General features: G+C 36.5%; 1 protein-coding gene across 1 annotated transcript in view; it reads left to right on the top strand.

Annotated features, from left to right (window-relative positions):
* Positions 1-25,626, top strand: part of ERC2 (ELKS/RAB6-interacting/CAST family member 2) — a 432,595-nt gene that overhangs the window by 140,575 nt on the left and 266,394 nt on the right. The window contains 1 exon segment of the mRNA XM_068409226.1: positions 16,742-16,909. Coding sequence (XP_068265327.1) covers positions 16,742-16,909 — 168 coding nt within the window.

Genomic DNA, 25,626 nt, shown 5'->3' with positions numbered 1-25,626 from the left:
GCGCTCTGAACCGTTTTTAATGTCCATTTTAATATCCAACAGAGTTATGAATTTTGTTCCTAGGCATTTCATTTGAAGCTGTTTTGCAGGACTTCCTAGAGGAATGAGATGTTAGGAACAAATTGTTTGCCTTGTGCAAAGTTGTTTTCTTATGGCTAAATAGTTCCCCCACTGCCCCATTGATTGTTTCTGTGTCTTCATTGTTGACATATAATAGCAGTTATATTTCACCAACATATTTTTCCTTATAGCAAATAGTACACTGAATCAAGTGTATTAAAAATCTGGGATGCCTCTGTTTTACAAACCTGGGATTTGTTGCTCTGTGACACTCTGGTTGTATTAGATGTATAGTAGCCACGGGTTTTTTTTCTGATTATGAGCTTTAGAGATTGGAAATTCCTTGAAGAGAACTGGGAAAGGGGGAAGAAGGAAGGATTTCTTTCAAGCTCTTCCAGTGTAGGTGATTGTGGTTTAATGATTTCTCCATGCAGATTCTACTGCAGCGCAGGATCAAGCACAGGTACGTAGTTCATGAAGTTTCTCTCTTGAAATGTAATAAAGTGTACATGATATCTAGTATTGTCTTGCACATTTTGGAGAAGGAAAGAATATGATGGCATCCTGGAAATTACAGTTGAGAGATCTGTGGGTTTTACTCTTTCTTGTACTGTGAAGAGTCAGGGTTGGCTTGTATTCTCATTGAATTGGTGTTCAGTTGAAGACTCTTCACAAGTCCCTGTGTCTTGGCTGTCACTGTTGGTTCTTGTAGGTTACAGGGCTCTTTCTCTGAAAGTAGTTTTTGAGAGTTACTTCACTGCTGATTCTTTTTCTGAGAGTATCCTTTACATATTTGACAGTGTAAGACCACTTCTATGATAGTTTGTTTTCATATCTAACTTTACGTAGCTTGTTTAGTGTCAAGGCTGTTACGAAAGCAGCACATATCAGTTTTGCTTTATCTTTCTCATGCGGATGCTATTCTGTCCTGAGAAACTGAGTGCCTCCCAGATGGAATATAATTGTGGTAAACTAGTAAACTTATAGCTTCCAACTGAATAATAAATAAACGCAAGATCAGATCTTGACATGTCTCTGACTTGCTGCTAGATAATCTGGCAGACTGGATTCAGTAAAAGTATTTGGCAAGCTAATCTCTGTTAGTATGTTAGGAAGCCTGCAACTGAAACTTCTGTCTGATTTCATTCTTGCATAACTTTTTATTTTTAATTTACCGTGTAACCTCTATTATAAGCACTGTATTTAGTCAAAGAATAAAATTGTTGCTTTTATGTCCCTAGTTCCAATCTCAGGCATTTCTTTGCAGTAATTGAGTCTCATTAATTATCTTAGTCTTTTCAAACACTTAAAATATGAGGTGAAGATCTACAATTTCTGAGACGATTGAAGTTTTTTTTAGAGTAAAATAGTTTACCAGTATTACCAAGCCTCATAATTTTCAGCTGATGGGGCGTCTACTATCTGTAAGATATTTCTGAATAATGACTTACAGAATTAAATTAATATATATGTGACAGCATTTCACAAAGCAATTACTTAAAGGGCTCAGAATATCACTAAAAAACTATTAGTTTCCATAAATCTGAAAACTACTGAGCCCTCACATTTTAAATCTTGACTCCTCTGTTGAGTCTGAAAATCCTAACATTTTAAATGTGATCTAAATTGTATTTTAATATATTTTTCTTTCTGTTTTGAGTTTCTTAGATCTTGTTTTTTCTACACTATCATAAAGGCCAGATTTTTTTTTTGTGTAAGAGTTTCAACACTTATTATTTCAGAACTGAGATTTTAAGAAACTAAAGAGTTATCACATGACTCAATATGCTTTTAAGCTTGTTCTCAAGCCGCTTGCAAACTAGCCTAGTAAAGTTACTTGTCCTAGGTACTAGTAAGGGCTTTGGCCATACTAGTAAATGAAATGTTTCCAGACTATTTTCGGGTCCCAAAACTAACTGACGTAACATACATACGGCTATTCAAGTATCATCTCCTAATATCAATAATATAGATATAAGCTTCTAGAAAAGATACTGCCATTCTTGGCACTCTGGAAGGTTCCATGCATTAGTTAACAAGTACAATGTTGTTTAACTTGTTTCTGGGGAAGGCACTGATGGGAAAAGTGAAGAGAACTGTATGTACCTGTACTCTTACCAGAGTAGACTACCTGGCAAGTTCCTGTGTCACAGCTGATGATCCATCCAAAGGCACTGCTACAGCTGAGCTGTATTAGAGTTGCTTTTCTGATTTTTTTTTCAAGTTGACTATTTGCAAAAATCAAGTTATTGTGATAACACAGGTCAGCTTATGTATATCTTTGAGTTTTGTATCAGAGTCCTTAACTTTGAGCAATAATTTGCTATTACAGTCCTAGATTTTTCCTCTTATAATGTCAGGTCATACAAGAATATTGGTTCTTTTGTTATTCCTTTTGTCGTTCTCAGCACACAGCTGTTTTCCTTAAGTGAGCTATTAAGTGATATCCTGTTCTTTTTCTGGCTTATCGTTGGTGCAGACTAGTCAACAGTACTATTCACACGGGAAGCAGCGATTTATGCAGGTATCATATTGAGGCAATGCTGACAGTTTTTAATTGTGTAATTGAAGAATTCTTAAAACCTTGCCAGCTGTAGCTATAAATATGTGGTTTTATTGTTAGCTTCTTTATCTCTTTCACCTATTATCAAAAAGAGTTTTCATTGCTAAACTTTGATTCTGAAATTTTTTGCTTTGTGATCTTGGACTTAAATTTTCTTCTGAAGTTCACATACCAAGTTTTACTTACTCCCAAAGCAGAATCTCAGCTCTTGCTCCTCCTTCAGTTAAAGAAGTAGATTTTATGTGAGTTGCATGTATTAAGAATTTTCATTCCTCTGGAAAGATGTTTTAATCTTCAAGGTGCCATAAGTGGAAAACTAAGGTTATACCACACAGCTAAAAAGAATCATCATCATTAGCTGAGTTTGACGTGCCTATTTAGATCATTTGTAGCACTGAGATCACTATGGACTTGCTACAGAAACATTTCTGTTTGGTTCTCATCAGTCAGAATTGCTCAGTGATTTTTCCCTTAGTTCAGAAATAAATCTCATATTAAAATTTATCATTACAAATACTGGGATCAATACAATTTTTTACTCTTGATCTGAGACACACGTATATTTATTAAGTTTTTCCCTAAATCAGCCTACCACTTGCAGGAAGCAAAAGACTTTGCTGTAGATAGAGTGCGTATTGCCTTTGCTTGAAACAGACTTCCCATTAAAACTGTCTCTGAGAATGGTATGCAAACTTTGCTATTTAAAGAACTATTTATCGCTATTTATTAAATCCTGAATAACTTAGAATGTTCTTGCTGGGAGACCTCTATCATTTTTAAAATCTTGTTAATATTTCGTAGATACAGAGATAAACTTTTACCAAGAATGTACAATACTACATGCCAGAGTAGTCCTTTTAGGGTCCATTTATGTCACTTTCAGTCCATATTAAAAACAAATAAATTGCTTTTAATATTATTTACTAATTATTACTTGCATCAAACATTTTGGAAGGTATGATTCAACTCCGAGTATGGAAATAAGGATTTCTCCCAAGGTAATCTGTTCTTACATAACTTGTAGTTTTATTTCTAGAAAGATGTAATTTAATTATCTAGTGTCTTAGTTTTCTCTTATTTCTTGTTTTAGCAGACCTGACTTCTGAATTCCATGAAATTTGTGTCCTTGGCCTGGTAGAACAAAGAACTAAAAATAGGACGTCACTTTTAATTTAATTTTTGAAGTTAATTTGCAACTTGTCTGCTAGCACATACATATTTTCAGATTTAATACTTATGATGGAATTGAACTAGCTAGGGTTTGTTTCATGGGCTTTAGGTGGGGTTTCTCTACACAGATGCTTTATGCCATGTGGTTCAGACCCAGTACATTCAGTTTGGTTGTATCATCTATCTAATTCTCACATTAGCGTTGTTTTTTTTGAATCTGCCCTTGAATATTGCTAGTCCTTAAACTGGACATTGTAATCACAGAGGACTGGGGAGACACATGGACAGAGGATATAACAGTGAATGGGTGCAGCCAATGAAAGAGAGAGCATGTCTGATACATATTATGTCTTAATCTCATAAAAATATTTCCATTAGAAACCTCAGCATTTTTGTTTATTGAAATTAAGTCTTGTCAGCTAAAAATTAAAATTATTTGTTATTTTGGAAAGGTTTTGTCAAAGCCGTTATAACCAATAATGTAGTATTTTGCCTCTAGATGCAAGGACATTCTGGAATTCGGAACAAACAGCATTTCTGGTTGCTGTCATTTTGTAAGTTTATAGGATGCTATTAAGACTGGCAACTTACAGCAGAGCTGGAAGCCCCAAAGCCCCAAAAGGTATCCTATGACCTTTATCCTCTGTGAAAGGGGATTTTGTAAGACTCAATGCATCTACCTAGCATTAGGCTTTTCCTGGAAAAAAAGAAAAAAGGTATTCTGGGCATATGTGTACCACTTTATTATTACATAAAGCCTGAGTAGACCAGAAAGTTGACTTCTGTTTCTCACCCTAGGTCTTATTGTCCCAGGGGCCTCTATTTGAGGTCTACCTGGTTCTGATATGCCTGCATAGTTCAGCCTGATTTATTAAGATAAAGATGGAGAACTTTGTACACAGTGCGGTCAGTGCAGTCCGTTTTTACAATTAGTAAATTGTATAATCAACATATTGTCTTTCCTCCAGGCAAACACTTGGCTTTTATAATAATTCTTAATTTGTGTACTGTTACCAACTAAATTATTTCTATATATCACCAAAACTCAACTGCATGCTGTTAGAGGGAAATTAATTTTAAGAACAGCACATGGACAAGGTATCTTGGTAGAGCTCTGTACTACAAGAAAATATACACCCCAAATCTGCATGGGTAAAAAAGACTGTCTGTGAAGCTAGGAAAAAAAACCCCAAAGAATAATGTACTGACCAGGCCTTTCTGAAGAGGGTGGCTGATGTCTGTAATTGCATGGAGGACAGAGACCTCCTGAGTAAGTGCATGTTTAAGTGCAGAAACTTCCTGCAAAGTACCTTTTTATTTTTTAATAGATGTACCTTTTTTATCCTTTTCTTTTTAAAAGCTTGATTGTAGTAGGGTCTGGTAGCATACTACCAGCTCTAGTTGAAATGTATAAATATTGAAAATATGCCAGATGTTGGTAAATTGAACCTTCATTGAGCTTTTCTCCTTGAGAAAGAACTTCCTTTATGGGCAAGTCTCAAAAACAGCCACAATGGACCTCCTAACTTATGTGACAACTTTTCTCCTCAGAACATTACTGCTGGAATGCCAAATATTCCACATCATTGTTTTGTCCGTCTAATGGAGTAAAGCACTGCACTCTGTTCTGATACCAGGCAAATACCTTCTTGCCTCATATATGCAAGGGGAGTAAGCAAGGGGGTTGCCTTGTCTTACATGCCTTGGATGCCAGAACTAATGAGAAAGTTCTGAGTACTAGAAGGGCCTAGAGAACCGATGGTTTGGATTGAGGTCAAGTGGTGGAGCTAAGCCAATCTGTAGCACCTTCTGGTGCTCAAGGTTGGTACCAAACCAGATGATATTTACTGTTGTCTAGGAGATTATGGAGCCTGACTTGTTGGGGGAGAGGGGTCTTCACTCTCAGCTTTTCTATTTGGAAAATTTTAGAGGTGAATTTTTAATCAGAGAGATTACAAGTAGTTAGAAGCTTATTCACTCTCAAGAGAAATGCAGTGGTTTGCAGAGAAAAGGCTTTAAATTGGTCTCTGGAGGAATGAGGCCAGGAGAGATACAAAATCCAAAATGGCATATTTCCTGAAGAAAATGCTGTGTTATATTTAAAGTAAACAATATATGTTTAGCTTATTGTTTTAACCTTCTTGTCTGTTTGCTATGTTCTTATGAATAAAAGAAAAATATTGCTCAAGCTGTTTTATGTCGCTCTGTTTATGAGCTGGCCATAGATCCTGGAAGATAAGCTTGTAGCCAAGCTGATTCCAGCTGGACCTACTGATGTAGGAATGTCTGATAAACAAGTGGGTGACATAAACAGGTGTTCCAGTCTCTGAACAGGGTGAATCATGAGATTCTTCTCTGAGAGATGTGTCTCATTAAAAACATGTGAAATTGAGAGGTCAAGGGTACAGCTCACCCCTGCAAGCATTGCACAGGCTCTCCAGCTCAGTTGAAGAGGTTTACCTACAGGCACCTCCTTTGTTTGAATGTTCTGGGTAGGTTACAGACCTAAATGTGGTTTTTGAAAATCACACTTTCACTGCTATGTCAACTATTTGTAATAAGTGAGTCCTACTATTAAAAAAAAAATTAAACTGAGAATTCACATAAAAATTACATTTTTATCATGTGTAAAGGTAACATATCTAGTTATGATTCTTATACTGTTATGGAATTCTACACATTTCTTTTATGAAGCAGTTAAATGCATTGGCATGACTTTAAAAAAGAACATTGTGGCCTTTTAATTCACGTTCTATTAATCTGTTACGGTATAATAAAATTTGAATGTTATTGGAGACAGAAATTTCAAAAGTTAAAAGCTTCCAAGAGTGATAGTTTTGTAAATTGGTTTTAAGTATTTTGAATTTATAACTATCATTATGTTGCTAAATAACATTGACTCTGGAATGACTGACTTCCTTTTGCAGTAATTAAAAAATATTGTGACAGCTATAGTTTTATAGTGAGCATAAAAATCAGTGAGGTAAGTTCAATGAGGTAAGGTTAGTGTTGGAAGTTTTATTAACAAAAACTTCAAGTATTAGCACATGAGTTACAATTCCCATGTGTTTTCCAAAATTTGCTGGAACTGAACTGAATATTAGATTCTGAACTTTGGACTAGTTGCTTTAAACTACCTAATTTTAATGGCAGGAGTAGGCAAAGATACAAATTTGAATAAAACATCTGTTAGGCAGTTGCCTGTATTGATAAGCTACACATGATCAGAATTCCTTGTGCCATGTAATTTTCCACAAGGACGAGCTTCAAACTGCCTGAGGCAACCATTTATATCTTAGCTACAATCTCTGGTTCAGCTAAAACCTTTTCTAGTGTAGTTCGCCCAGTCGGTATTATCAATTTTCTCTTTTAAAGAGCAGCATAATCTGGACTAGTGGGAAAAAAAAATGAAAGAAAAATCCAGATTGATTAGTAGAGATGGTGGCTGGCAAAGCTGTTGGGGAGGAAGGTCGGGAGCTGTATAAAACACGTAGGTGTCATCTTTTAAGGAGTAAGTAAAAGCGAGTAAGTGTATTTGATGCATTACACCAGGAGGTGGTTCTCCCATTGTTGTACAGAAGGATTGAAAGAGCTTATGACAGTGATTCTATGAGGGAAATGGTATGAGGTGGTACAAGTTTGTTTTCCTGACATGGACAGCCAATACTGTCCGGTGTTTGTAAACCATCCTCTAATGTTGCTCGCCGTCTGTTCTCCTCGACTACAATTTACTCAGCTGCTTTAAACCCCTCTCCTTTTGTCAGTTCTTAAATACTGAAGTAGTAGAAAGAAGACAGAAAAACAGGTTATCCTTTTAAGAATATAAAGCTTGTTAACTATCAGCTCTAAAATAACATAATTTGCTGAATTAAAATGTGAACTAGAGCAACCATAATACACAGGGTAATAGGGGTGGAAATAATGTTGAAACAGTGCTTGAAAGTGGAATTTTCCTCTACGAAGGGACAAAGCTAGCTAACTCACTGAAGTTTCAATTTGGAACAAGAATGTGAAGCGTATTAATTGTACAAAATTCAAGTGTCTCCAGCTTCAAAATGTGGCCACGTTCTGCCTTTTCTGCCTTGAATTTTACGTATATCAGATGTTTTTGAAATAAATGAATGTATTATACTGTGGATTACCAGGTACAGCCATTGCTTTGAAAAAAATTATGGTTATCAAATCAGACTGAAAAATGAGGGACAAATATGACAAGGGGATAGTTTTCATTTTAGTGTTGTATTTTAGAATAGTGTCTTTTTTACTAGCTCTGAAGTGGAGAGTACAGTTGGGACATTTTAAAGACACATGATATCCTTTCAATACTTGTAACTCAGTTCTCATATTTGCAAAAAGGCTCATGTGAGGATGTGCTCTCTGTACTCAACTGAGTACTTCTGTATAGAAAATTGAAGTGACAGCTCTTTTTTTCATGGTTTAAACTGTTTTTTGTAATCAAAACCTAGTATATTACATTTCCCCAGATACATACGGGCATATAAATACAGGCACTAAGGTCTTTAATAGAAGTTTGTTTTTTGATTAACTGAAGTGGTTCCTCAAAAGATGGCTGCATAATACACTAAGAGAGCAAACAGTAGCACAGAGAAGTATCAACAGTCCTGTGGAGCCTGCAGTGGTCATTGGGAAAGGAGAGAATGATAGTACAAAAGGGCAGAAGACTGACTCTTGGACCCAGTGGCAAATATTGACTGCAGTGTGTGCTGGAACAGAGGTGGGATTAGGAGGGAGAGAGGAAAACAATGGGTTACAGTTTGCCTTCTCTATTACCCCAGGTACTACAGTACACTTAGTGCTTGACTAGTAAATTCAGAATTAGTTTAAAAAAAATACAACCCAACCTTTGCATTAAATATATTTATTTATGCTGGTAAAATAAATAATTCTTAACAGTGAAGCACAGTAGTGCTTCTTCATGTTTTACCATAACACTAAAACCACTTTCATAAATGATATATATAATATGGCATATAAGTTAAACAGTTAACAGTAAGTAACTTCAAGAAATAGACGTCACGACTAGAGCTGGTCATGAGTGGCGGGTGATGACATGAAGATTAATAAAGCTTGACTTTGAATTTGGCAATTTTTGCCACTTACATGAACTTTTCTTTTCTTTCTTAAGTACAACCCAATTCCGAAGTTTTTGCAGAGTGTTGTATATTGCCAGAGCAAGTGACAGAGTTTATTGTATTAAATAGTTGAAATAAGTAGTTGCTGAGGAAAAAGACGTTAGACAAAATTAAAAAGCAATTTACTTGGACAGAGGTCTTTGAAATGCTTTATGTGTTAGCTATCAGATCTGGTTTTGTTTTTTTTTTCTGGAAAATTACGGTTTTCTTCAGATTGCCAAGTTTTACTAGTAAATGTACTGCCAAAGCTTGGGAAAAAATAAGTTAAGGACTCTTAAAATTACATAGTGTTGAGTGAAAAGCCAAAGAGAGGGTTTTTGTGTACCAGAAATCCTTATCCTTTCAAATATAAAAATATATATCTGATGCTATAAAATGACCCATATTTAATTTCCTTTCAGATTATATTTAAAATACCATAGACTTAAAAGGAGGAGTAACAAAATGGCAGACATTTCTCACAATGTACTGGCATGCTGCAATTAGAATACTTCATTATTTCATTATTTTTGGAACATGTGATTTCACATTACCATTTTCAGGGAAGAGATAATTTCTAATATTGGCAAATTCATCCTGGCTGTAAATGAGGTAGTATATTTTGCTTCTTGTCTTCCACAAGATGAGGAGCTGGTTTAACAGCTTTCTGTTTTTACACCATCTGGAGGTTCATATTTGACTTATGAAATGATGTCATACATACTTAGTACCAAAGAGATACCATATAGTAAAAGGTCGCATGGAGTTCAGGCTGAGGTAGTTTTATTTCACATTAGGAGAAAAGTAAAAGTCTTGGTTCATGATTACTGGAGGCAGAAAGAAGAATTTAGGGAAGGAGAAAATTACTGACATAACCAATGTTCTTGTAAACCTCCACATCGCATTCCTGTGAATAGAAAATAAATCTGTACACCTAAGACCACACACAGTATGAGTTGCCTGTTCACTCTCCCAGACTGGCACTGGCTCAGAGTTCTGCCTCTGAAAACTCATAGAGCACTGATTTCAGAATGGCTTCTTGCTGTGTATGTTAGTTGGGATGATGTACCTATTCTATCCAAATGACGGCTTCATTGTGTAGGTGGGTTTTTGAATTTAAGTGCTCTGTTTTATCAGTCTTAAGGTATCTGACCACTGGTTGGGGAGATGGAAGAAAGTAGAGATTGGGGATTTTTTTTTTTGTTTTTTTTTTTTTCTTCCCAACATTGGTGTCAGGACACAATCTAATTTGAGCTCCACAAAAAATAGCTTCTGGGGAGGAAGACTAGAGATAATTCTGTTTCCTGTACTTGCAAGGAGAAAAGGATGATACAGATCAAAAACCATGCTGTGTTGTGAATATTGTCCTTTTCTGATATTAAAGGTTTTAGTCTGAGCTCTCACATGGACGTGGCTTTAATATATACTGGTTAAAATATTTCTGCATAAAGGGGAAAAAAGGGAGCATCAAATAAGGTATTGTCTTAGAAAAGAATAGGAAAATGTATAGTTTGCAAAAGATCAGTTTGAAACATGGGAAGTGCTATGTCAGTAACCCAGGTCACTATCTTCTTCTCATCATATTTGAGAAAGATTTCTGTTACATCAGGAAGGGGAAATTCCTTTAAGCAGGAATTTTGTCGTACTTCTGTGGAACTCAAACTCTAGCTAGAACAGTAGAGCATTTGCTGACCCGTAGTTCATTGGGAAAGGGCGGGGAAATAAGACAGTTTAACCTCTTAAGTATGGCATTGGATTTGTTGTGGCTTGGAGATTACATCATGGACTGTTACAGAACTGTCAGAGCCCCTGAGAGAGAATGTGTGGTGTAAGCCCGTCTTTTATTTCTGTGTATTAGCAGCGAGGCTGGCCTCTTTGGCTCTGGAGCAGCCAGAACCACTCACCTGCCAGAGAGGGAGGAGTAGGGGTAGGAGACACCAGGACTGGGATGGAGGATCTGCCACCTAAGGTTGGGGTTGGACATGCTGTACTCTTTCCTTCCCAATGCTTGCACTGTCCTTGTGTGAAGTGAGGTTGCTGGGATCGAGATTCTTTGGCTGTTTCAAATGTTTTAGAACATTTTTCTCAGTGCAATTGAAACTGCACTTCAGTCATGCTTTTAAGCTTTTATTTGAAGCTACCAAGCTAGAAATGAATTCTTAAATGAAAATTGAGAGCGTCTCGTATTAAGAACAATCTCTTGTGGGAACCGGGGTTCTGGGCAGAAGTTATACTGCTTACATCTAAATATATTCAGATCATAAGTCCATCTGCAACTACTTATGGAAGAATGCAATTTATCTCAAACACGAGTGTTCATTAATAACAGTTAAAAAGTTACCATGGAGCTGAAAGAACTGATCTAAGGTGTCAACTATTTACATGAAGGTGTGTGGAGTAATCTATTTATGGCATTAACAAGAAAAAAAACTGTTTGTGAATTTAGAGTCAGTCTAGACAACTCTGAAATACTAGGTGCCTGGTACTCTGTGGCACAGTCGAGGTCATAACCCTTGGGCTTTCGTGTGTGTCACAGTTTAAAGCTGGGCCAGCTATTAAACCTGTGGCAGACGCTCTCTGTTAACCCTCCCCCCCCACACCCAAAGGGAAAGGGAAAAGGGAGAGAGACTTATGGGTTGGAAAGTTAAAACAGTTTTAATAAACTATAATAATGAAAAAGAGTATAATAAGAATTATAGAAATAATCAAATATATACAAAACCAAGATCAAGAGCTTGGAAATCCTCCTCAGGCAGAGTTGCTCCCCCAGCACGGGCAGAGGGGAAAATGCAGTAGCTCCCCCTGCCATCACACCTGCAGGCTTTTAACTGGAGAATTGGCAAAGCTGGTACCAATCAGTGGAAGACAGGAGGGCCCCTCCCTCCTGGGCCCCACCTCCAGGAGGCAGTGGGTTAGTGATAAATAGGAAAGTGAGAACGACGTGTATGGGATGGAATACCTCGTTGGTCAATCTTGGGTCACCTGCCCTGTCTGCTCCTCCCTGCAGGTGCGACCCCCCTTCGGCTCTTCACTCGTAAGCAGTGAGGAATTTAGCAGTGACCTTGGTTTCTCTAAGACTAATTGGCCTGGTTTGGGCCAAACCAGGACAGTGTGGATGGCCTGAATGCTAACCAGTGAGAGGAAAGATGGAGATTGCAGCTCTGCTGCAGACTTCCGAGTGTGTTTATTTTTGGTGTGAAGGAAAAACACCATGCACCTTCTCCTGTCCCTCCAGGTTGAATTTGTGTCTTTGTTTAGGGAATAGAAATAATGTATTAGTTGTGTTATGGGCTGGCTAGTGGTGAAAGGAAATGGAGAAACGTTCAGTCATGTGGTGCTCTTTAGTTAACAGCTGTGTGAGGGCAGGTTTGAGGTCTGAGAAATGGGAGTGGACAGGGCTCTGCTCCCCTTTCCCAAACGGATTGTCACTCCCAGACTTGGGCTTCAGAGGCATCTACTCTTCCTCTCAACTCTCCTTCTTGTGCTCCCAAGTTTTAATGCCTAAAATCCCCATTCCTGAGTTGAATCTTGTGTGCTGTGATGACAGGGTGTGTGCGAAGAAGTTTGTGAAGCAGAGTGAGAATTGTCTGCTTGGCCCTTGGGGTGGGGACTGGGAGGATAGAGAAGAAAAGACTATTGACTCAGAAACTGCCTGGGTCAGCCAAGCAGAACAGAACTGTATCAGCACGTGAGTAAGCTATTGTGTTATCCCAGTCACTAGGGGATGGTATTGATGCTTTGTTTATCAGTGGGTCTAATCACCTTCAACTCCCTTTGAGTTCAAGGATTAAGCTTCTGCCTCATACAGTTGGAAAATGAGACAGTGCGTGACCGAAGAGAACCGCTTTTGGAGCTCCTGCTGCAATGTTATGACGAGCTTCTCAGCTGTAGCTTTAAAGGCCCAACAGAGATTTTTGTGATTTGACTTAAGGGATTGCTTTCAGACATGAAGCAAATAAGTGATTAAGTATAAAGAAGATGTGGTAATGAGTTTCAGATGAGGTCTTTTATGTTTATTAAAAGAGGTCTGAAAGTTCACTGCTGCTACTATTTCTTGTTTTCTAACTTAAAGTCATCTTTGAATCTCATACTGCACACTGCTAACAAACTGCAAGATCCTATTCCTGTAATATTGTAAACAAGCCTTAAAAATAAAATAATCCAGTAGAGTATAAATCCTTTTTTCAGTGTATAGAAAAGCAATGAGCCATTTTAAGAGCGGGAAGAACATGCATTTAGAGATCCAATAGATCATCTGAATTGGTCCCAAACCAAGTTTTAAAATGGCATTGCAAAGACTTTTCTTTGAATAAATTTAGCATTACGGAACTCAGAATATAAATAAAAATAGATTTGCTGATTGTTTTGTACTTTAACAATATTCTGATTAACTAGGAAAAAAGTGCTTAATACATATGACCCTTTCTGACTATTTGAACTGCAGAATTTAAAAATGCTAAACTAACATTTATGCCCTTTCAGTTACTTCCATCTAGCTTTTTATTATGAATAAACTTTGAGTTTCTAGGTAGTGTAAACTTTAAACTCTACTTCTTTATTTTCTGACATTTGTATGTTTGAAATTTGGATTAGTGAATCTAAAATTTCTCACTTGCTTGACTTCCTGCAGCTCTCTTGTAGATGGAGAATTATTCTAGATTACCACATCATATATTTTCAATACAAACTTTGTCTTCTCAGTGGTCTACGTTCCAGCCAAAACAAGCCTGTGTGGGTCCACTTAATGTGAACACCTCATGGTTTCAGAGCTGCAGAAGAAAACAGTATCAGAAAAATGGCTTCTATTCAAGGAAACCTGTCTTTGTAATAACAAATGATTGCACTCTCTCTATCTTAGTTCTCTACTTTGCATGAAATTATAATGTCACTCTAATGGCTTGCAAACCTTGCAAAGGTTCTCTGTGCCCATGCTGCCGCCTCTGTGTGCTTTCTGTGCTACATAGCCTCTTTCTCTCTCTGGATGGAGCGGAAGGGCAAATATAGAAGTAGGTCTATAGCAGTATTTTTAGTATCTCCTCTCCTGGACTCTAATTTCGATGTGTTAACCAGCCTCCTGGAAAACTGAAATGTTTCACCAAGAATAAACTCCTTGATTTCCATACCCCAGGCTTGAATGTGGGAGTTTGAGACTGCACAAGGAATGCAGAACTGAATCCATAATGCTTAACACTAACAGTGGGTTGGTTTTGTTGTTCTCTTATGTTTAAAAGTGCTGACAAAATTTCATGGGTATACTATATTTTCTTGTATTATTTTATTTACAAATTAGCCTTCAATAATGAGGGTTATGTTTAAAAAAAAAAAAAGGTGTCTGTTTTGGTCTTTGAAAACTTAATATATGATGAAATCCATTTTTTTTAGCGAAAAATATCCCCACTCAGTATTCTATGCTGTGTTGCCTGTGAGCTGCTCAGTGGTTCATTTGTAACTTCATTTCTGAACCAGAATGTGGAAACAGGTACAACTTAGTGGAAGTGCTCACTGAAGGAACCAATGCATGTAAGGTGCAACTCTTGCAGTACTGATGATTAAACCCAAATATATTCTGTTACTTTAATGAATTGAGATGTCTACTATTTTATTACAAACATATCTCTTATTGCAAAGGTATTAAGAGTAGAATTTACGTGGTGGATAATTCTTTCTTTGGCATTAGTGAATTAAGTTCCACCCCTCAACATATTTTAGGTTAGAAAAAGAAATTGATAAATATTTTAAACTAGAGAGATACATTCCAATTCAGTTTAATTTCTGTTTTTTTTTTTTTTTCCACTTTAAAATTCTTCTTTGTTTGTCTATTCAACTTAGCCCACCTTCTATACACTTTTTTTAAACATTCTTGTAGGAATAATGTTACTTGCTCTTTCAATTTCAGTCAAATGTATAATTTTTCATTTTGCTAATTATCAAGCTCAGCAAAGACTACATGCATCATATTTTGAAGCCCCTGCATTCAACAGCTGGTATCTTTATATTCTTGAATTATTACAGTATTGATTCCTAAGTGTCTTGTTCTTCTCTACTGTACAAAAAGCTCCAGCATTAACACTTGCAAACCTTCATTTTCCAGCTCTATTTTTCACTTGCAATTTCACCTTATGGCTTTACCTCTCCTTCACCATCACATCATTGTATGACCACTTAACTGTTTGCTTTATTTCGTTTCATTATTATATTTTAAGGAAGCTGTGACAAGATCTCTTACTTTGAATACCTTTTTGAAAGTCTTGAGAGCCAATAGTCTGAATAGTATATTAGAAGTTCTCAAAGATTGTATCAGTGAGCATCTTGACAGGCACTGCTTCCTCTCCTCTTCACAGTGTGAAGAGTAACACCGTTTCCATTTGGAATCATACCTTACCTTGTGGTAACCACTCTAGGCAGTGCTTATGTAGAAAGGTGTTACTAAAAAAGGTAATAGGAATTTGAAGCTGTGAAATAGCGTTGTTAAATCTACTTGAAAAAAGTTGCTTTCCTGTCTCGTTCTTTGTTTCTTCCCCTATTTTGGCATTTTGTGTGTGTTTCCGCCTGGATCCATGTGTTATATACCTAATGCTGTGGCCATGTCTGTCTGTTCACATTGTGCGTACTTGCCTGTTTCTTGATTATACTCCCCAAAGAGCCAGTTCCCTCCTTCTCCATTTCCTTGAACAGGTACCCTGTCATTTAGATTTTCCTTTCTCTTGCCACTTTGTTCCTAGCTTCACCAAATGTGTTTCTCTTTTTTGATGATAGTATTTATGCTTCTGTCCTTGAAGGTGGCTGCTGCTTCCCCCCCCAGCCCCCTTTCTTGTAACGGAGGAGAGACAGCTATTTTTTCTCCTTATTTCCAAATGCTTTTATGAGTACCCAAGCTTTTAAATGCAATTAGCAGTAGAGCTGCCTGTAGAAACAACTGCATACAAATAGTAACCAGTATCAACTGGACTATGGATTTTTTTCCAGACCACCAGCAAGTATTTGCCTGACCATAATTTGAGAACTGTTTGAACTGAGTTACGAGAATAATCAAATTGCATGCTTAAGCATTTATACAGCAAGAAATGAGAAAAACAAGGCTATGTGCACCTTCTGGGCTGTTAGAATGCATTTGATTTTTCTTTTTGGATTTTTTTTTAGGATTTCTAAAGGAAAAAAGCAGTTATGTAATGCAGAGCAATGTGATGAGGTTCTTTATTAAGACATTTCTGCTTAGGAAAATCCTTGTAATATCCCTTATTTTGGTTGACAGGGATTTGTGCTTACACTACAGGAAAGTACAGTAAGGCCCATTTGTTAAGAGACTTACGTGGTATACACTGGAGAAAAGTGAAGAACCTTATCATTTCCTTATTTGCCATGTCTTTGTTAAATAGTTCTGTTTCTAGATTACTGATCTGTGCCCAAACCTGTGTAATGACTGTAGTATCTAATTGCCCACTTCATGGCTTTAATGGGCAAATTAAATACAGGATACAGAACACTTTTTTCAATGAGTTATATATTTAATAAGTCAAGATGATTTTTTTTTTTTGCGTACTTTATGCATATGTCAAGTTAGGACTGTTTTAATGCTATTTCATGTTTTGACTGTTCTACTTATTCTGTTCATGCTTTGGTGCTAAAAGTGCTTTCGTTTTTTATTACATTTTGACAAATAAAAGGATCTCTTCATCTGAGATAAAGTTGGAAAATGTACACAGCAAAGAAAAAAACCATTTCTTAAGTGACAAAAAAAAAGGAATTAGAAAAAGTAAAAAAAAATATGCTAATGATCTTTACTAAAACCTAAATGTGTGTGATTTACTTACTGTAGGTTGATGCCTTGCGGTTACGATTGGAAGAAAAAGAAACCTTTCTGAATAAAAAAACAAAACAACTTCAAGACCTCACAGAAGAGAAAGGAACCCTGGCTGGAGAGATTCGAGATATGAAAGACATGTTGGAAGTAAAAGAAAGAAAAATCAATGTGCTTCAAAAAAAGGTAAGATCACTGATGAAAGGATATGTTGTAAAACTTTTGAGGCGCATTTAAAGGAAATATACTTATTTCTTATAGCATATTACTTGTAATATATTAAAATAATGCAAGGAGCAAGTCTGTAATAGTCGAGTAGTTCTCTAATATAAAAATGTATTCATGTTTTTCATGGGATCATTTATGTAGTATTATATCTTAATTATATAATGTCACAAAAATATTAGATGCTGCAGTTTCTGTAAAATTATTGGAGTTATATGAAAGTCCTAAAAATTCTGACAAAATTTCATGAGGGATTCCATCATCCTTACTAACACTGATTACTACTCTTTCCCAATAATGTAAATAAAATGTGTGGGACTGCTAAAAGATCAGGATACTGATTTTTTTCATTAAAGACTTTTTTTGGCGGAGCAGGAGGGGAGTGGGGAAGGAACCTAAATTAAGTCAATTGTCTGCTCTTCCTGTGAGCTGAAGGCATTAGGAAGGGAGGCTCTCTCCAAACAGCCTTATTAGTTTTATTTCTAATTTTCCACAAATTTAGCTAACTGCATTTACTCTCTTTGGGAAGTTGGATTTAATCATTATAGTTTCTACTTGAGGGGGTGGGGAGGGAATTTTCTGGAACGGCAGCTCTGCAAGGATTCTGCATACAGTAGTAGAGTGTTTATTTACCATATCCTTTTTCTCACACTCACAAAAATGTTTATGCTGGCAGGTATGTTCTGTGTGTGTCTTGGGTATCGCTCTTTATTGATATAGATGCACTTGTGAGCGTACAGATAAAAGGAGAAAAAAGTTTCTGGCGTCAAATACGTTTTGCTCTTACTTCTCCCCTCCTTTTACAGCTGCTCGAAGAATGTCTACTCCTTACTCTCTATTATTATGTAGGTAGTTCACATTACTGTGATTTTTCTCCAGGATCATATAGGGTTCACATGGTCTAGCTGTACTTCTGTCTGCAGTTGGTTAAATACAGTCTTTAAAAAGTTAAGTCCTTGTTTTCCAGAAACTGAGAGGACTGCTTTTTCAGGCTCAAGGTACTCATCCACTTTAATCTTATTTCTGAATATTTGCCTTGTTAGCAATGCTGATGATGTAAAGATAGCAAACTTCAAGCCTTTTATCCTGTGCTGAAGGCTAATTAGTTTTGGACATCACTTGAGAATTTTGAAGAAAGGAATGCATCTTTTCTTATGGTTTGTATTCTAAAAAAAAAACCCCGAACAAACCAACAATTCACAGTTGGTCTTGTATTTAGATCTTGAGGAAATGGATCAGTAGGAGGAATGTGGATTGAGTGATCAAAATTGTGTGATGAATATAACTTATCACAGAGCTGCCAGCACTATCTGTCATGGCTCTGTGCTCAGAAACATGCAACATAGTGTGTTTTTCTGGCTTTAATACATCATGACTACTTTAGTAGAGCTTGCAGATGGTCTTGCCTCTTTTGCACCTGCTTCTTAATGAAAATAATCGCCCTCAAACTGCACTCCTTTCACTAAATCGTAGAGTAAACACATGTTATAGCCTCGTGAGCTCTAGTATACAATGTGATAAATAAATTCTGCTAACTACTAGGTGCAAAATCAGAGTTAATACTAAATTAAAACTGAAAGTAGCACCTGAATTTTTTTGAGGTTTTTATTCTGGTAAATATGCTTCATCAGGGGACTTATGAAGTTCTGAAGTTCAGTTTTTCTGCTATGGGCTAAATAACTGAGTTTAATTAGAGAAAACTGAATTCTGATGATTATGATGAATTCAGTGGGTGGGAAGCAACATGGACCACTTCGTATGACACTTTGGAGGTGAAACAAGTACTGGGCCTTCTGGTGGGACTGTCCTGCCTTCACACACCTTTCAGGACATTGCCCTGGTTGCCGTCTTACTACTTCTGAAAGTGAATGAATTGCTTCTGGTTCTTCTTCCTAAGTTCTCTCTAGACATTAGATTATTCTGACTGTAATATTATAATGCTTGTCTCTGTAGTCTTTTTTCTATGTGGGGCCAATTTTTATATATCTGCATTTTTATTTACTTTTCATATGAGGACTTGTGAATAACCAGTTATTTCAGTGCCTTCATTTGTTGATGCAAGATAGATGGCTACATCTCTCTCCACTCAGCCTGAAGTACTTCACTTAGCCTAAAATAATATTTGTTTTAATGGTTGTATTCAAGTAATTGGAGAAGGAAGAATTTGTATATAGTGCTTAAAAATATTTCTGTCAGTAATAACCTGAAACTGAGTAGGAAGGAATATGTAACTTGGAAAGATGCAATTTCTAATTCTATATTCTTTCTCTTATGTACATTGCTGTTCTCTGCCATGTTGAAAAATACAAAGGAGACCAAACCAAAACTAGAAAAGCTCCCTTTCAAAGTTGGAGTTGTTTCTTCTCCTTTCTGGACAGCTGTTATCTTGGAGGACAGGACAAGTTTGGTTGAGGGCTCCCTACCAAAGGTGTGGAAGAAACAAAAACATTGGCAACAAAACAGCTGTGGTGAGTCCCACGGCACGGCATAGGAACACATGTAAGGCAACATGTTGCAGTAAAAACTAATGGGCTAGATAATGAGCTAATGATGCATTGTCCTTCCATGCAGTGGTTTTGGTGTAATTTTTGACCAAATTGAAAAACCGCTACACTATTCAGTATAATTTGCAGGCTTAAGGGAGGCCCAGCACTGGAACAGCATGCATTTAGAGGATTTGGATCAAGGTAGATTGGCGTGGAGTAATAATAAACTTATGTCAATGTCAGAGGTGCAATATTACTTAATATTTCTTTCTTTTAAAATCTTTGGCACCACTGTTCCATTTTAGTGCCAGTAAAGTTGGGTATGCTGTTTTAATAGCCTTGTTTAACCTGGCAAAGCTAGTCTTACACCTCATATCTGTCAGTTTAGCATGCAGAGGGGCAGACCTCAGAAATCTTTATGTATTTCTTACCAGAACGTGCAAATTCTATGAATATGGCCAAGTTGTAGGCTGAAGGGCAGAAGTGCTGAACTGGATGATGGTTATTTCGTGTCCCTTTTTGCTCCCAAATTTTCTCTTTCATACAGTGCCTATACCTGGTGTGTTTTGTCCTCTAGGAATCTGTAGATATTTTAAAAAACAATTATATACTCTGAAGTATGAGTCTCGGTGTTGAAAACAGTAGCTGTTGAGACAAGAACAGCGTAGAGGATGTAGACCTGGATCATATTAGGACAACAGCTTGTGGAAATTCTTTTGTGGAGACTATTATAAAAGAACACCATGTAAAGGGGGCTAATATAATATTCTACTTTGACTTGCAACATAACTTTTCATGTAAAATGGAACAGTTTCCATCTTTAATAGTTTAAGCTTTGTGATTGATGAAGTGCTACATGACTGAAGGCCCTAACGTACTAGCTAATTAGCATTTGTAGGAAATGTCATAAAGTCTTAGCTCTCATGTAATAATTGGAATCTGTACTTGGAGTGGCTAGACTGTGCACACGAGGTGATATTGTCCAGTTTGTGTTAACTTAAAATGTGTTGTACAAATAATTGTATACATTACTGTTAGCTGTCTTCTAAAAAAGAAGGAATTTACATACGGTCAGATTAGGAGTACACTAGTGTACAAAAATGAGTCCTCCTCTTGTGCTTGGAAATTTGCATCAGTATTATTGCTTGATGCAGGAATTCTGGCTGAGAACACCACTGAAATGGAAACTTCTGAATCCAGAAGGATCCAGGAAGACGTAAGAGAACAATTTATTTCGTTTGATCTTAACAAGTAGAAAGTGCAAGCACATTGCTGATAGAAGATGCCTTTGATTTTTTTTGTTGTGGTTTAATCAGTTGGGAGCACATTTTCGTAATCCTGCAAAGGGGTCGTGATGGCATGATGAAGGACCTTATTATTAACTTCGTCAAATTCTCTCCGAACGCTGTAAATAGACTGTTATGTGAACTGCGGTTTTGCAATTACCAAATCAGAGTTCTATTGTATTTCTGGAGTGAGACAACAAATACTGAAATAAGTTGTTCTGTAAAACAGACCAATGTCCTGGCTGCAGATTACCAGTGTAATTAAAAAAAATTAGGGAGTCATTCTGGTATAACATGAAAGTTTTGATATTTCAAAGCTGCTGTGTTGACTATTGACTTGTGTATTATGTTAACAAATATTTCTTCTGATAACATATGCCCACTTTAAGGATACAGCATTCAGTGTACTGAGTATTAGAAAATTATACTTCGGCTGCTTATGCTTGCAGCTTTGCCAAATCATGCTGTGTTATTCAGGCAGTCTGAAAGTGAGATTGAACTAAATATAGCCCATTGTTCATCCGGAGTGGTGGTGCTATTGATCCCAATACAGTGTCAGAAAAATGAATCCTCAGTGATTCTGCATGATAAAATGCAGCCTTGGGACCCTTAAACATTGCATGTGGTACATATTGAGGCTATCTGAATAAATACAGAAAAAACTCAAGCCTAACCATTGCAGCTGTTTGGATGCTCTCAGCCTGTACACTGAGACACTGAGAACAATGTAATTAAGATCAGAGGCAGTGATCTTTTTCACTTCCCTTTAGATTCTTTAATTTCCCGTTCTTTGTAACACAGTACACTTCTAAGTTTTTACAGATTATAAAAGGTCACTGGAAATACGTGACTTGATATAGGTTCACTTAGTGAAGCTAACCTGAATGATCATCCAGCCTAAAACCATAGCTCTGAGTTTAGATAAGTCCTTGCACCTTGAAATCCATCATCATTATAAAGTTTTCCAGGCTGTGATTGAATCTACTGTCTTTTCCAATGTATTTGCTACCAGCTGAAACTAGCAGCCCAGCATTTTGTTGTTCCCCCCCCACTCCCGATGACCTGGTTGCTACTGCTGCTTTTGTTCAAGTCTACACTTCGAAAGGTGAATAGCTGGATTACACGATTCTGCTTACTGACCTATTTGAAAGTAAGCACATATCTTCATAGGAGAAAATCCCTGAATTCCTCAAATGAAGTTTCTTGAGATTACAAAGTCTAAAACCTGTTTTATCTAATGCCAATTCTGTAAACATGGTAACTTTTGAATATCAGGTATATTGTAAATCATGGACCCTCAAGTAAGTGAAGAAATATTGACTGCACCTGGTCTTGGTGTTAAAGTTGTTTGGAGATCTGCTCATAGTAATCATGTCTAAGCAGGTCTCCTTTTTATCGAGGGTAGCTCACAAATTCATGAAATGGCTGGAGATGTTTGGTACCAGGTGTTTGGAAGAATTCAGGTGTCATTAGGTTTCAGCATAAGTAGCTGAAACTGCAAGCATGTCTTAGTTTACAGTAATTATTCCCCCAAAATGAGGGGGAAGCATCTGTTCTTTGGTATGGTCTTCACTTGTCAGAAAATATTACAAGAAGCAATGTGTATGCAGTTTTTCGAGAAACAGGGTCAAACTGCAGTTGGTCAAACTAGTCTGGTTCCTGAACCAGTAATATACCTCTCTGAAGAGGTAACAAAGGAACCTTTTTGTTTGCATGTTTGAAAATCCTAGTTGTATTTTAAAATCCTAAAAGTTAAAAATAATTATTTGGCTTCCTTTGTATGCCACCTATGGAAAACTGAGCATTTTAGATCTATAATTTGATTCATTTGGGAGCTATAGGGTAAGAGATTGTTAGTGAAAATGAAAAAGTACTAGTGATTTGGAGAAATAGGCTGAAATAAGAAATAAGTGCTTTGAAGAGATGCTGTCATATATTTGTTTGTTTAGTTTTTAGCACAGTATTGTGATACTATTACTACATACATTATTAACTAATACATTATTAACTTTCTAAATATAGTTATATATACAGAAAGGACACAATCGGTTGTAAGATCTAAAATATGCTGTAGTAAAATATATAAATGAGAGATTAAAAAAAGATCACTTTTTGGGAAATAGTAAATGTGTATGTGTAGATCACATGTATTTAGAATTTTAAAGATAAATCCTTAAGTGTAAATAGCGTAAGTTATTCCAGATCAAGTTATACTAGCTAGTGTTGAGAGGGTTCTTCACATGCAGCTCAAATGAAGCGAATTGAATACTTCAAGTCTCAGGTTATACGTAGCATACAGAAGTGCTCTGAAGAAAGAGTATGCCATTTGCAAACTAGGACTGAGCTTAATGAGATACTTACATGCAGGTTTCATACTGCTAATGTGACACCAGTGCTGTTGGCAAGGAAGGAAGCTGCCATTCAGCTCTGAAATGTCAATACTAGTTAACAAAGTTATGTTTAAATAAGATCCTAAGTTTTATTCATGCTGAGAAAGCAGCCAACTCACATGCTGGAAATTTTAGGCTGTGTGAAGAGTAATATTTTCAATAGAGTTGGAGGAAATTTCTTTTGAAGTGTGAAAGAGCTAAATTATGTGTAGCATGACCGGGCCAAAAGAAAGTAGAGGTTGTCATATTTGGGAGGTGCAGAAGAATACAAAGGAATTTAGGGAAATGGATGATACTTATCTATGCGAAAAAGAATGAGGGAGAATCAGAATTGCTTAAGAGAAGACATGTATTTTTCTGTCAAATAGTCTTCCAAGAAGTGTAACAGAAGTCTGATGACTGGAATTAAAAATGATAAGGGAGAGTGTTATAAATGAGAATAATTTTACATTAGAGAGGTATCCTGCTGTCATGACTTTTTATTGAATTTTCAGCTGCTGACTTGAGAGTGTGTATTCATGTGATTCACTGCTCTTGGAACTGCATCTTTGAGTGGCAGCCTGACTATTTCCTAAGTGTCTCAACATGACAGATTCAGCTGGTTTTATACCTGCCAGCTGTTTACCATTGAATCCTTGATAACTCATTTACATGACACAAAACCAGATCCTTCAAAAAGAAGCCCATGGAACAAAGTTTTGCACAAACCCAAAAGACTTGTATGTCTTATTTACGTGCTAATCTTTTTCTTGAAAGCTCTTTCAAACTCCAGGCTCCAGGTGACTGATTTTGTGGTAGGGAGGAAGGGGGTTGGGTGGCTTCTCACCTTTTCTGACTGACACAGAGGTTGAAAAGAGGGATTCACAGGAACGCGCTGCAGCTGCATCTCTGAATCAGCAGCCATTTCTGTGTGTGTGTTGTAACTGAGTATAGGAAGTACGCTCTGCCAGCTCCAAAATTTAGATCCGCTGGATTAGATTACCATTTTAGACATATTCTGCAGTAGAATAAATAAATGTATGTTAAAAGCATAGCTCTAGCTTCAGAAATATATAAGGTGGCAAGCTGGGAATATGTTGTCGAGTAATACCTTAACTAAAGCAACAGTTGTTTTAATTCTGTATATCATGTTTTGTTACACGGTGTGACTGTGATTACACCAATATTGGTAGGGATATTTAACTCCTGTCTTTTTCCTTTGGGATACGTAAGTTGTCACCTTCAACGTAATCCTTTGTGAAGCTGGAATCTGTGCATCCTGTCAGGCCCGTATGTTTGGAGATGTTATATATACTTCTTACTGCTACATGCATAGAGGGAGCAACTGTTCATGCTACTAGTTTGGGGAGATCTTTGTTAATGCTAGAAGTATTTCAAAGCTGTAATTACTTCCTGCTCAGGTAAAGTGAGGATGTTATTTACAAAATTGAGTTAACAAAATATTTGGATAATATTTGTTTGTTTTTGTTTGAACTGTTGCACCATTCATAGTGGAATTTGGTGTATTAAAACTAAGTTTCAGACGCAGTTCAAAGTTTACTAACATTGCCTATATGCAAAGTATAATGATAAATTTTGAATCTAAATAAATAGTAGGTATGATTCTGTATCATGGTTATAGTACACTGTTTCAAAAGTGTTGCTACCAGGTTTTTATTAAGGATTCTTATTCCTTTTTAGCATATTTTAGCTAAAAATTGCTAGAAAATTGCGGATCATAGTTTTAGGAAACCCTTCCTAGGAAAATAAGTTCATCAGCTTGTTAATTACATGCAGTAAAATCCATGAGAACACAATTTTAAATCTTGAGTAATTCAGAAATGGTACATTTTATGTATGACTTTGAGCCTATTTTGACTGAGAGATTAATGTTTTTGTCATAGTCTGATGCATGAAATATTCATCAATGTAGTGACTGAATAAAAATAAAATAAAAAGAGACATTTCCTAATAGATATAAAAAGTAGACTTATGCATTAGCAGTTAGTTTTTACCAATTTTGTAGTATATTGAATTTCTACTCTTTTGTTGGCATAGAATCAAACACCTTAATTGATGTATTGCTAGAACTCCTGGATGTTGGCAGTCATGCTTTCCTGGTGGTACTCCATCGCTGTCCATCTGACTGAGCAGTCTGTGACTAGAGATTCTAATACTTTAGTAAATTGGATATTTTATCACTTTTGGAAAAGGATCACCCCTCACCTTTGAATGAAGCTCTTATTGGCTTTATGAAAGCATGAAGTTCAAAGACTTAAGAGTACGCATTCAGATAAGTTTAATGGTAACAATAAATGAGAATTGTTATCTTCATGCTTCTCCCTTCATATTATTGTTACCAGATGTAGCCAGAGCTAGTGGTGCCAATTTGGTCAGATTGCTTTGATAATTTTCTTGTTGCCAAGTAGTATGTATTTCTTGGTGGTAGAATCAGCAGTGGTATGTTTGAATATGAGTAGAATAAATCCAACTTTAGAATGGAATCTGAATCTAATTCACTTCCTTCTAGAACACCT

The sequence above is a fragment of the Nyctibius grandis genome, chromosome 10, assembly GCF_013368605.1.
Source record: "Nyctibius grandis isolate bNycGra1 chromosome 10, bNycGra1.pri, whole genome shotgun sequence".
Lineage (NCBI taxonomy): Eukaryota > Metazoa > Chordata > Aves > Nyctibiiformes > Nyctibiidae > Nyctibius > Nyctibius grandis.
This window is presented reverse-complemented; position numbering and strand designations above follow the sequence as displayed.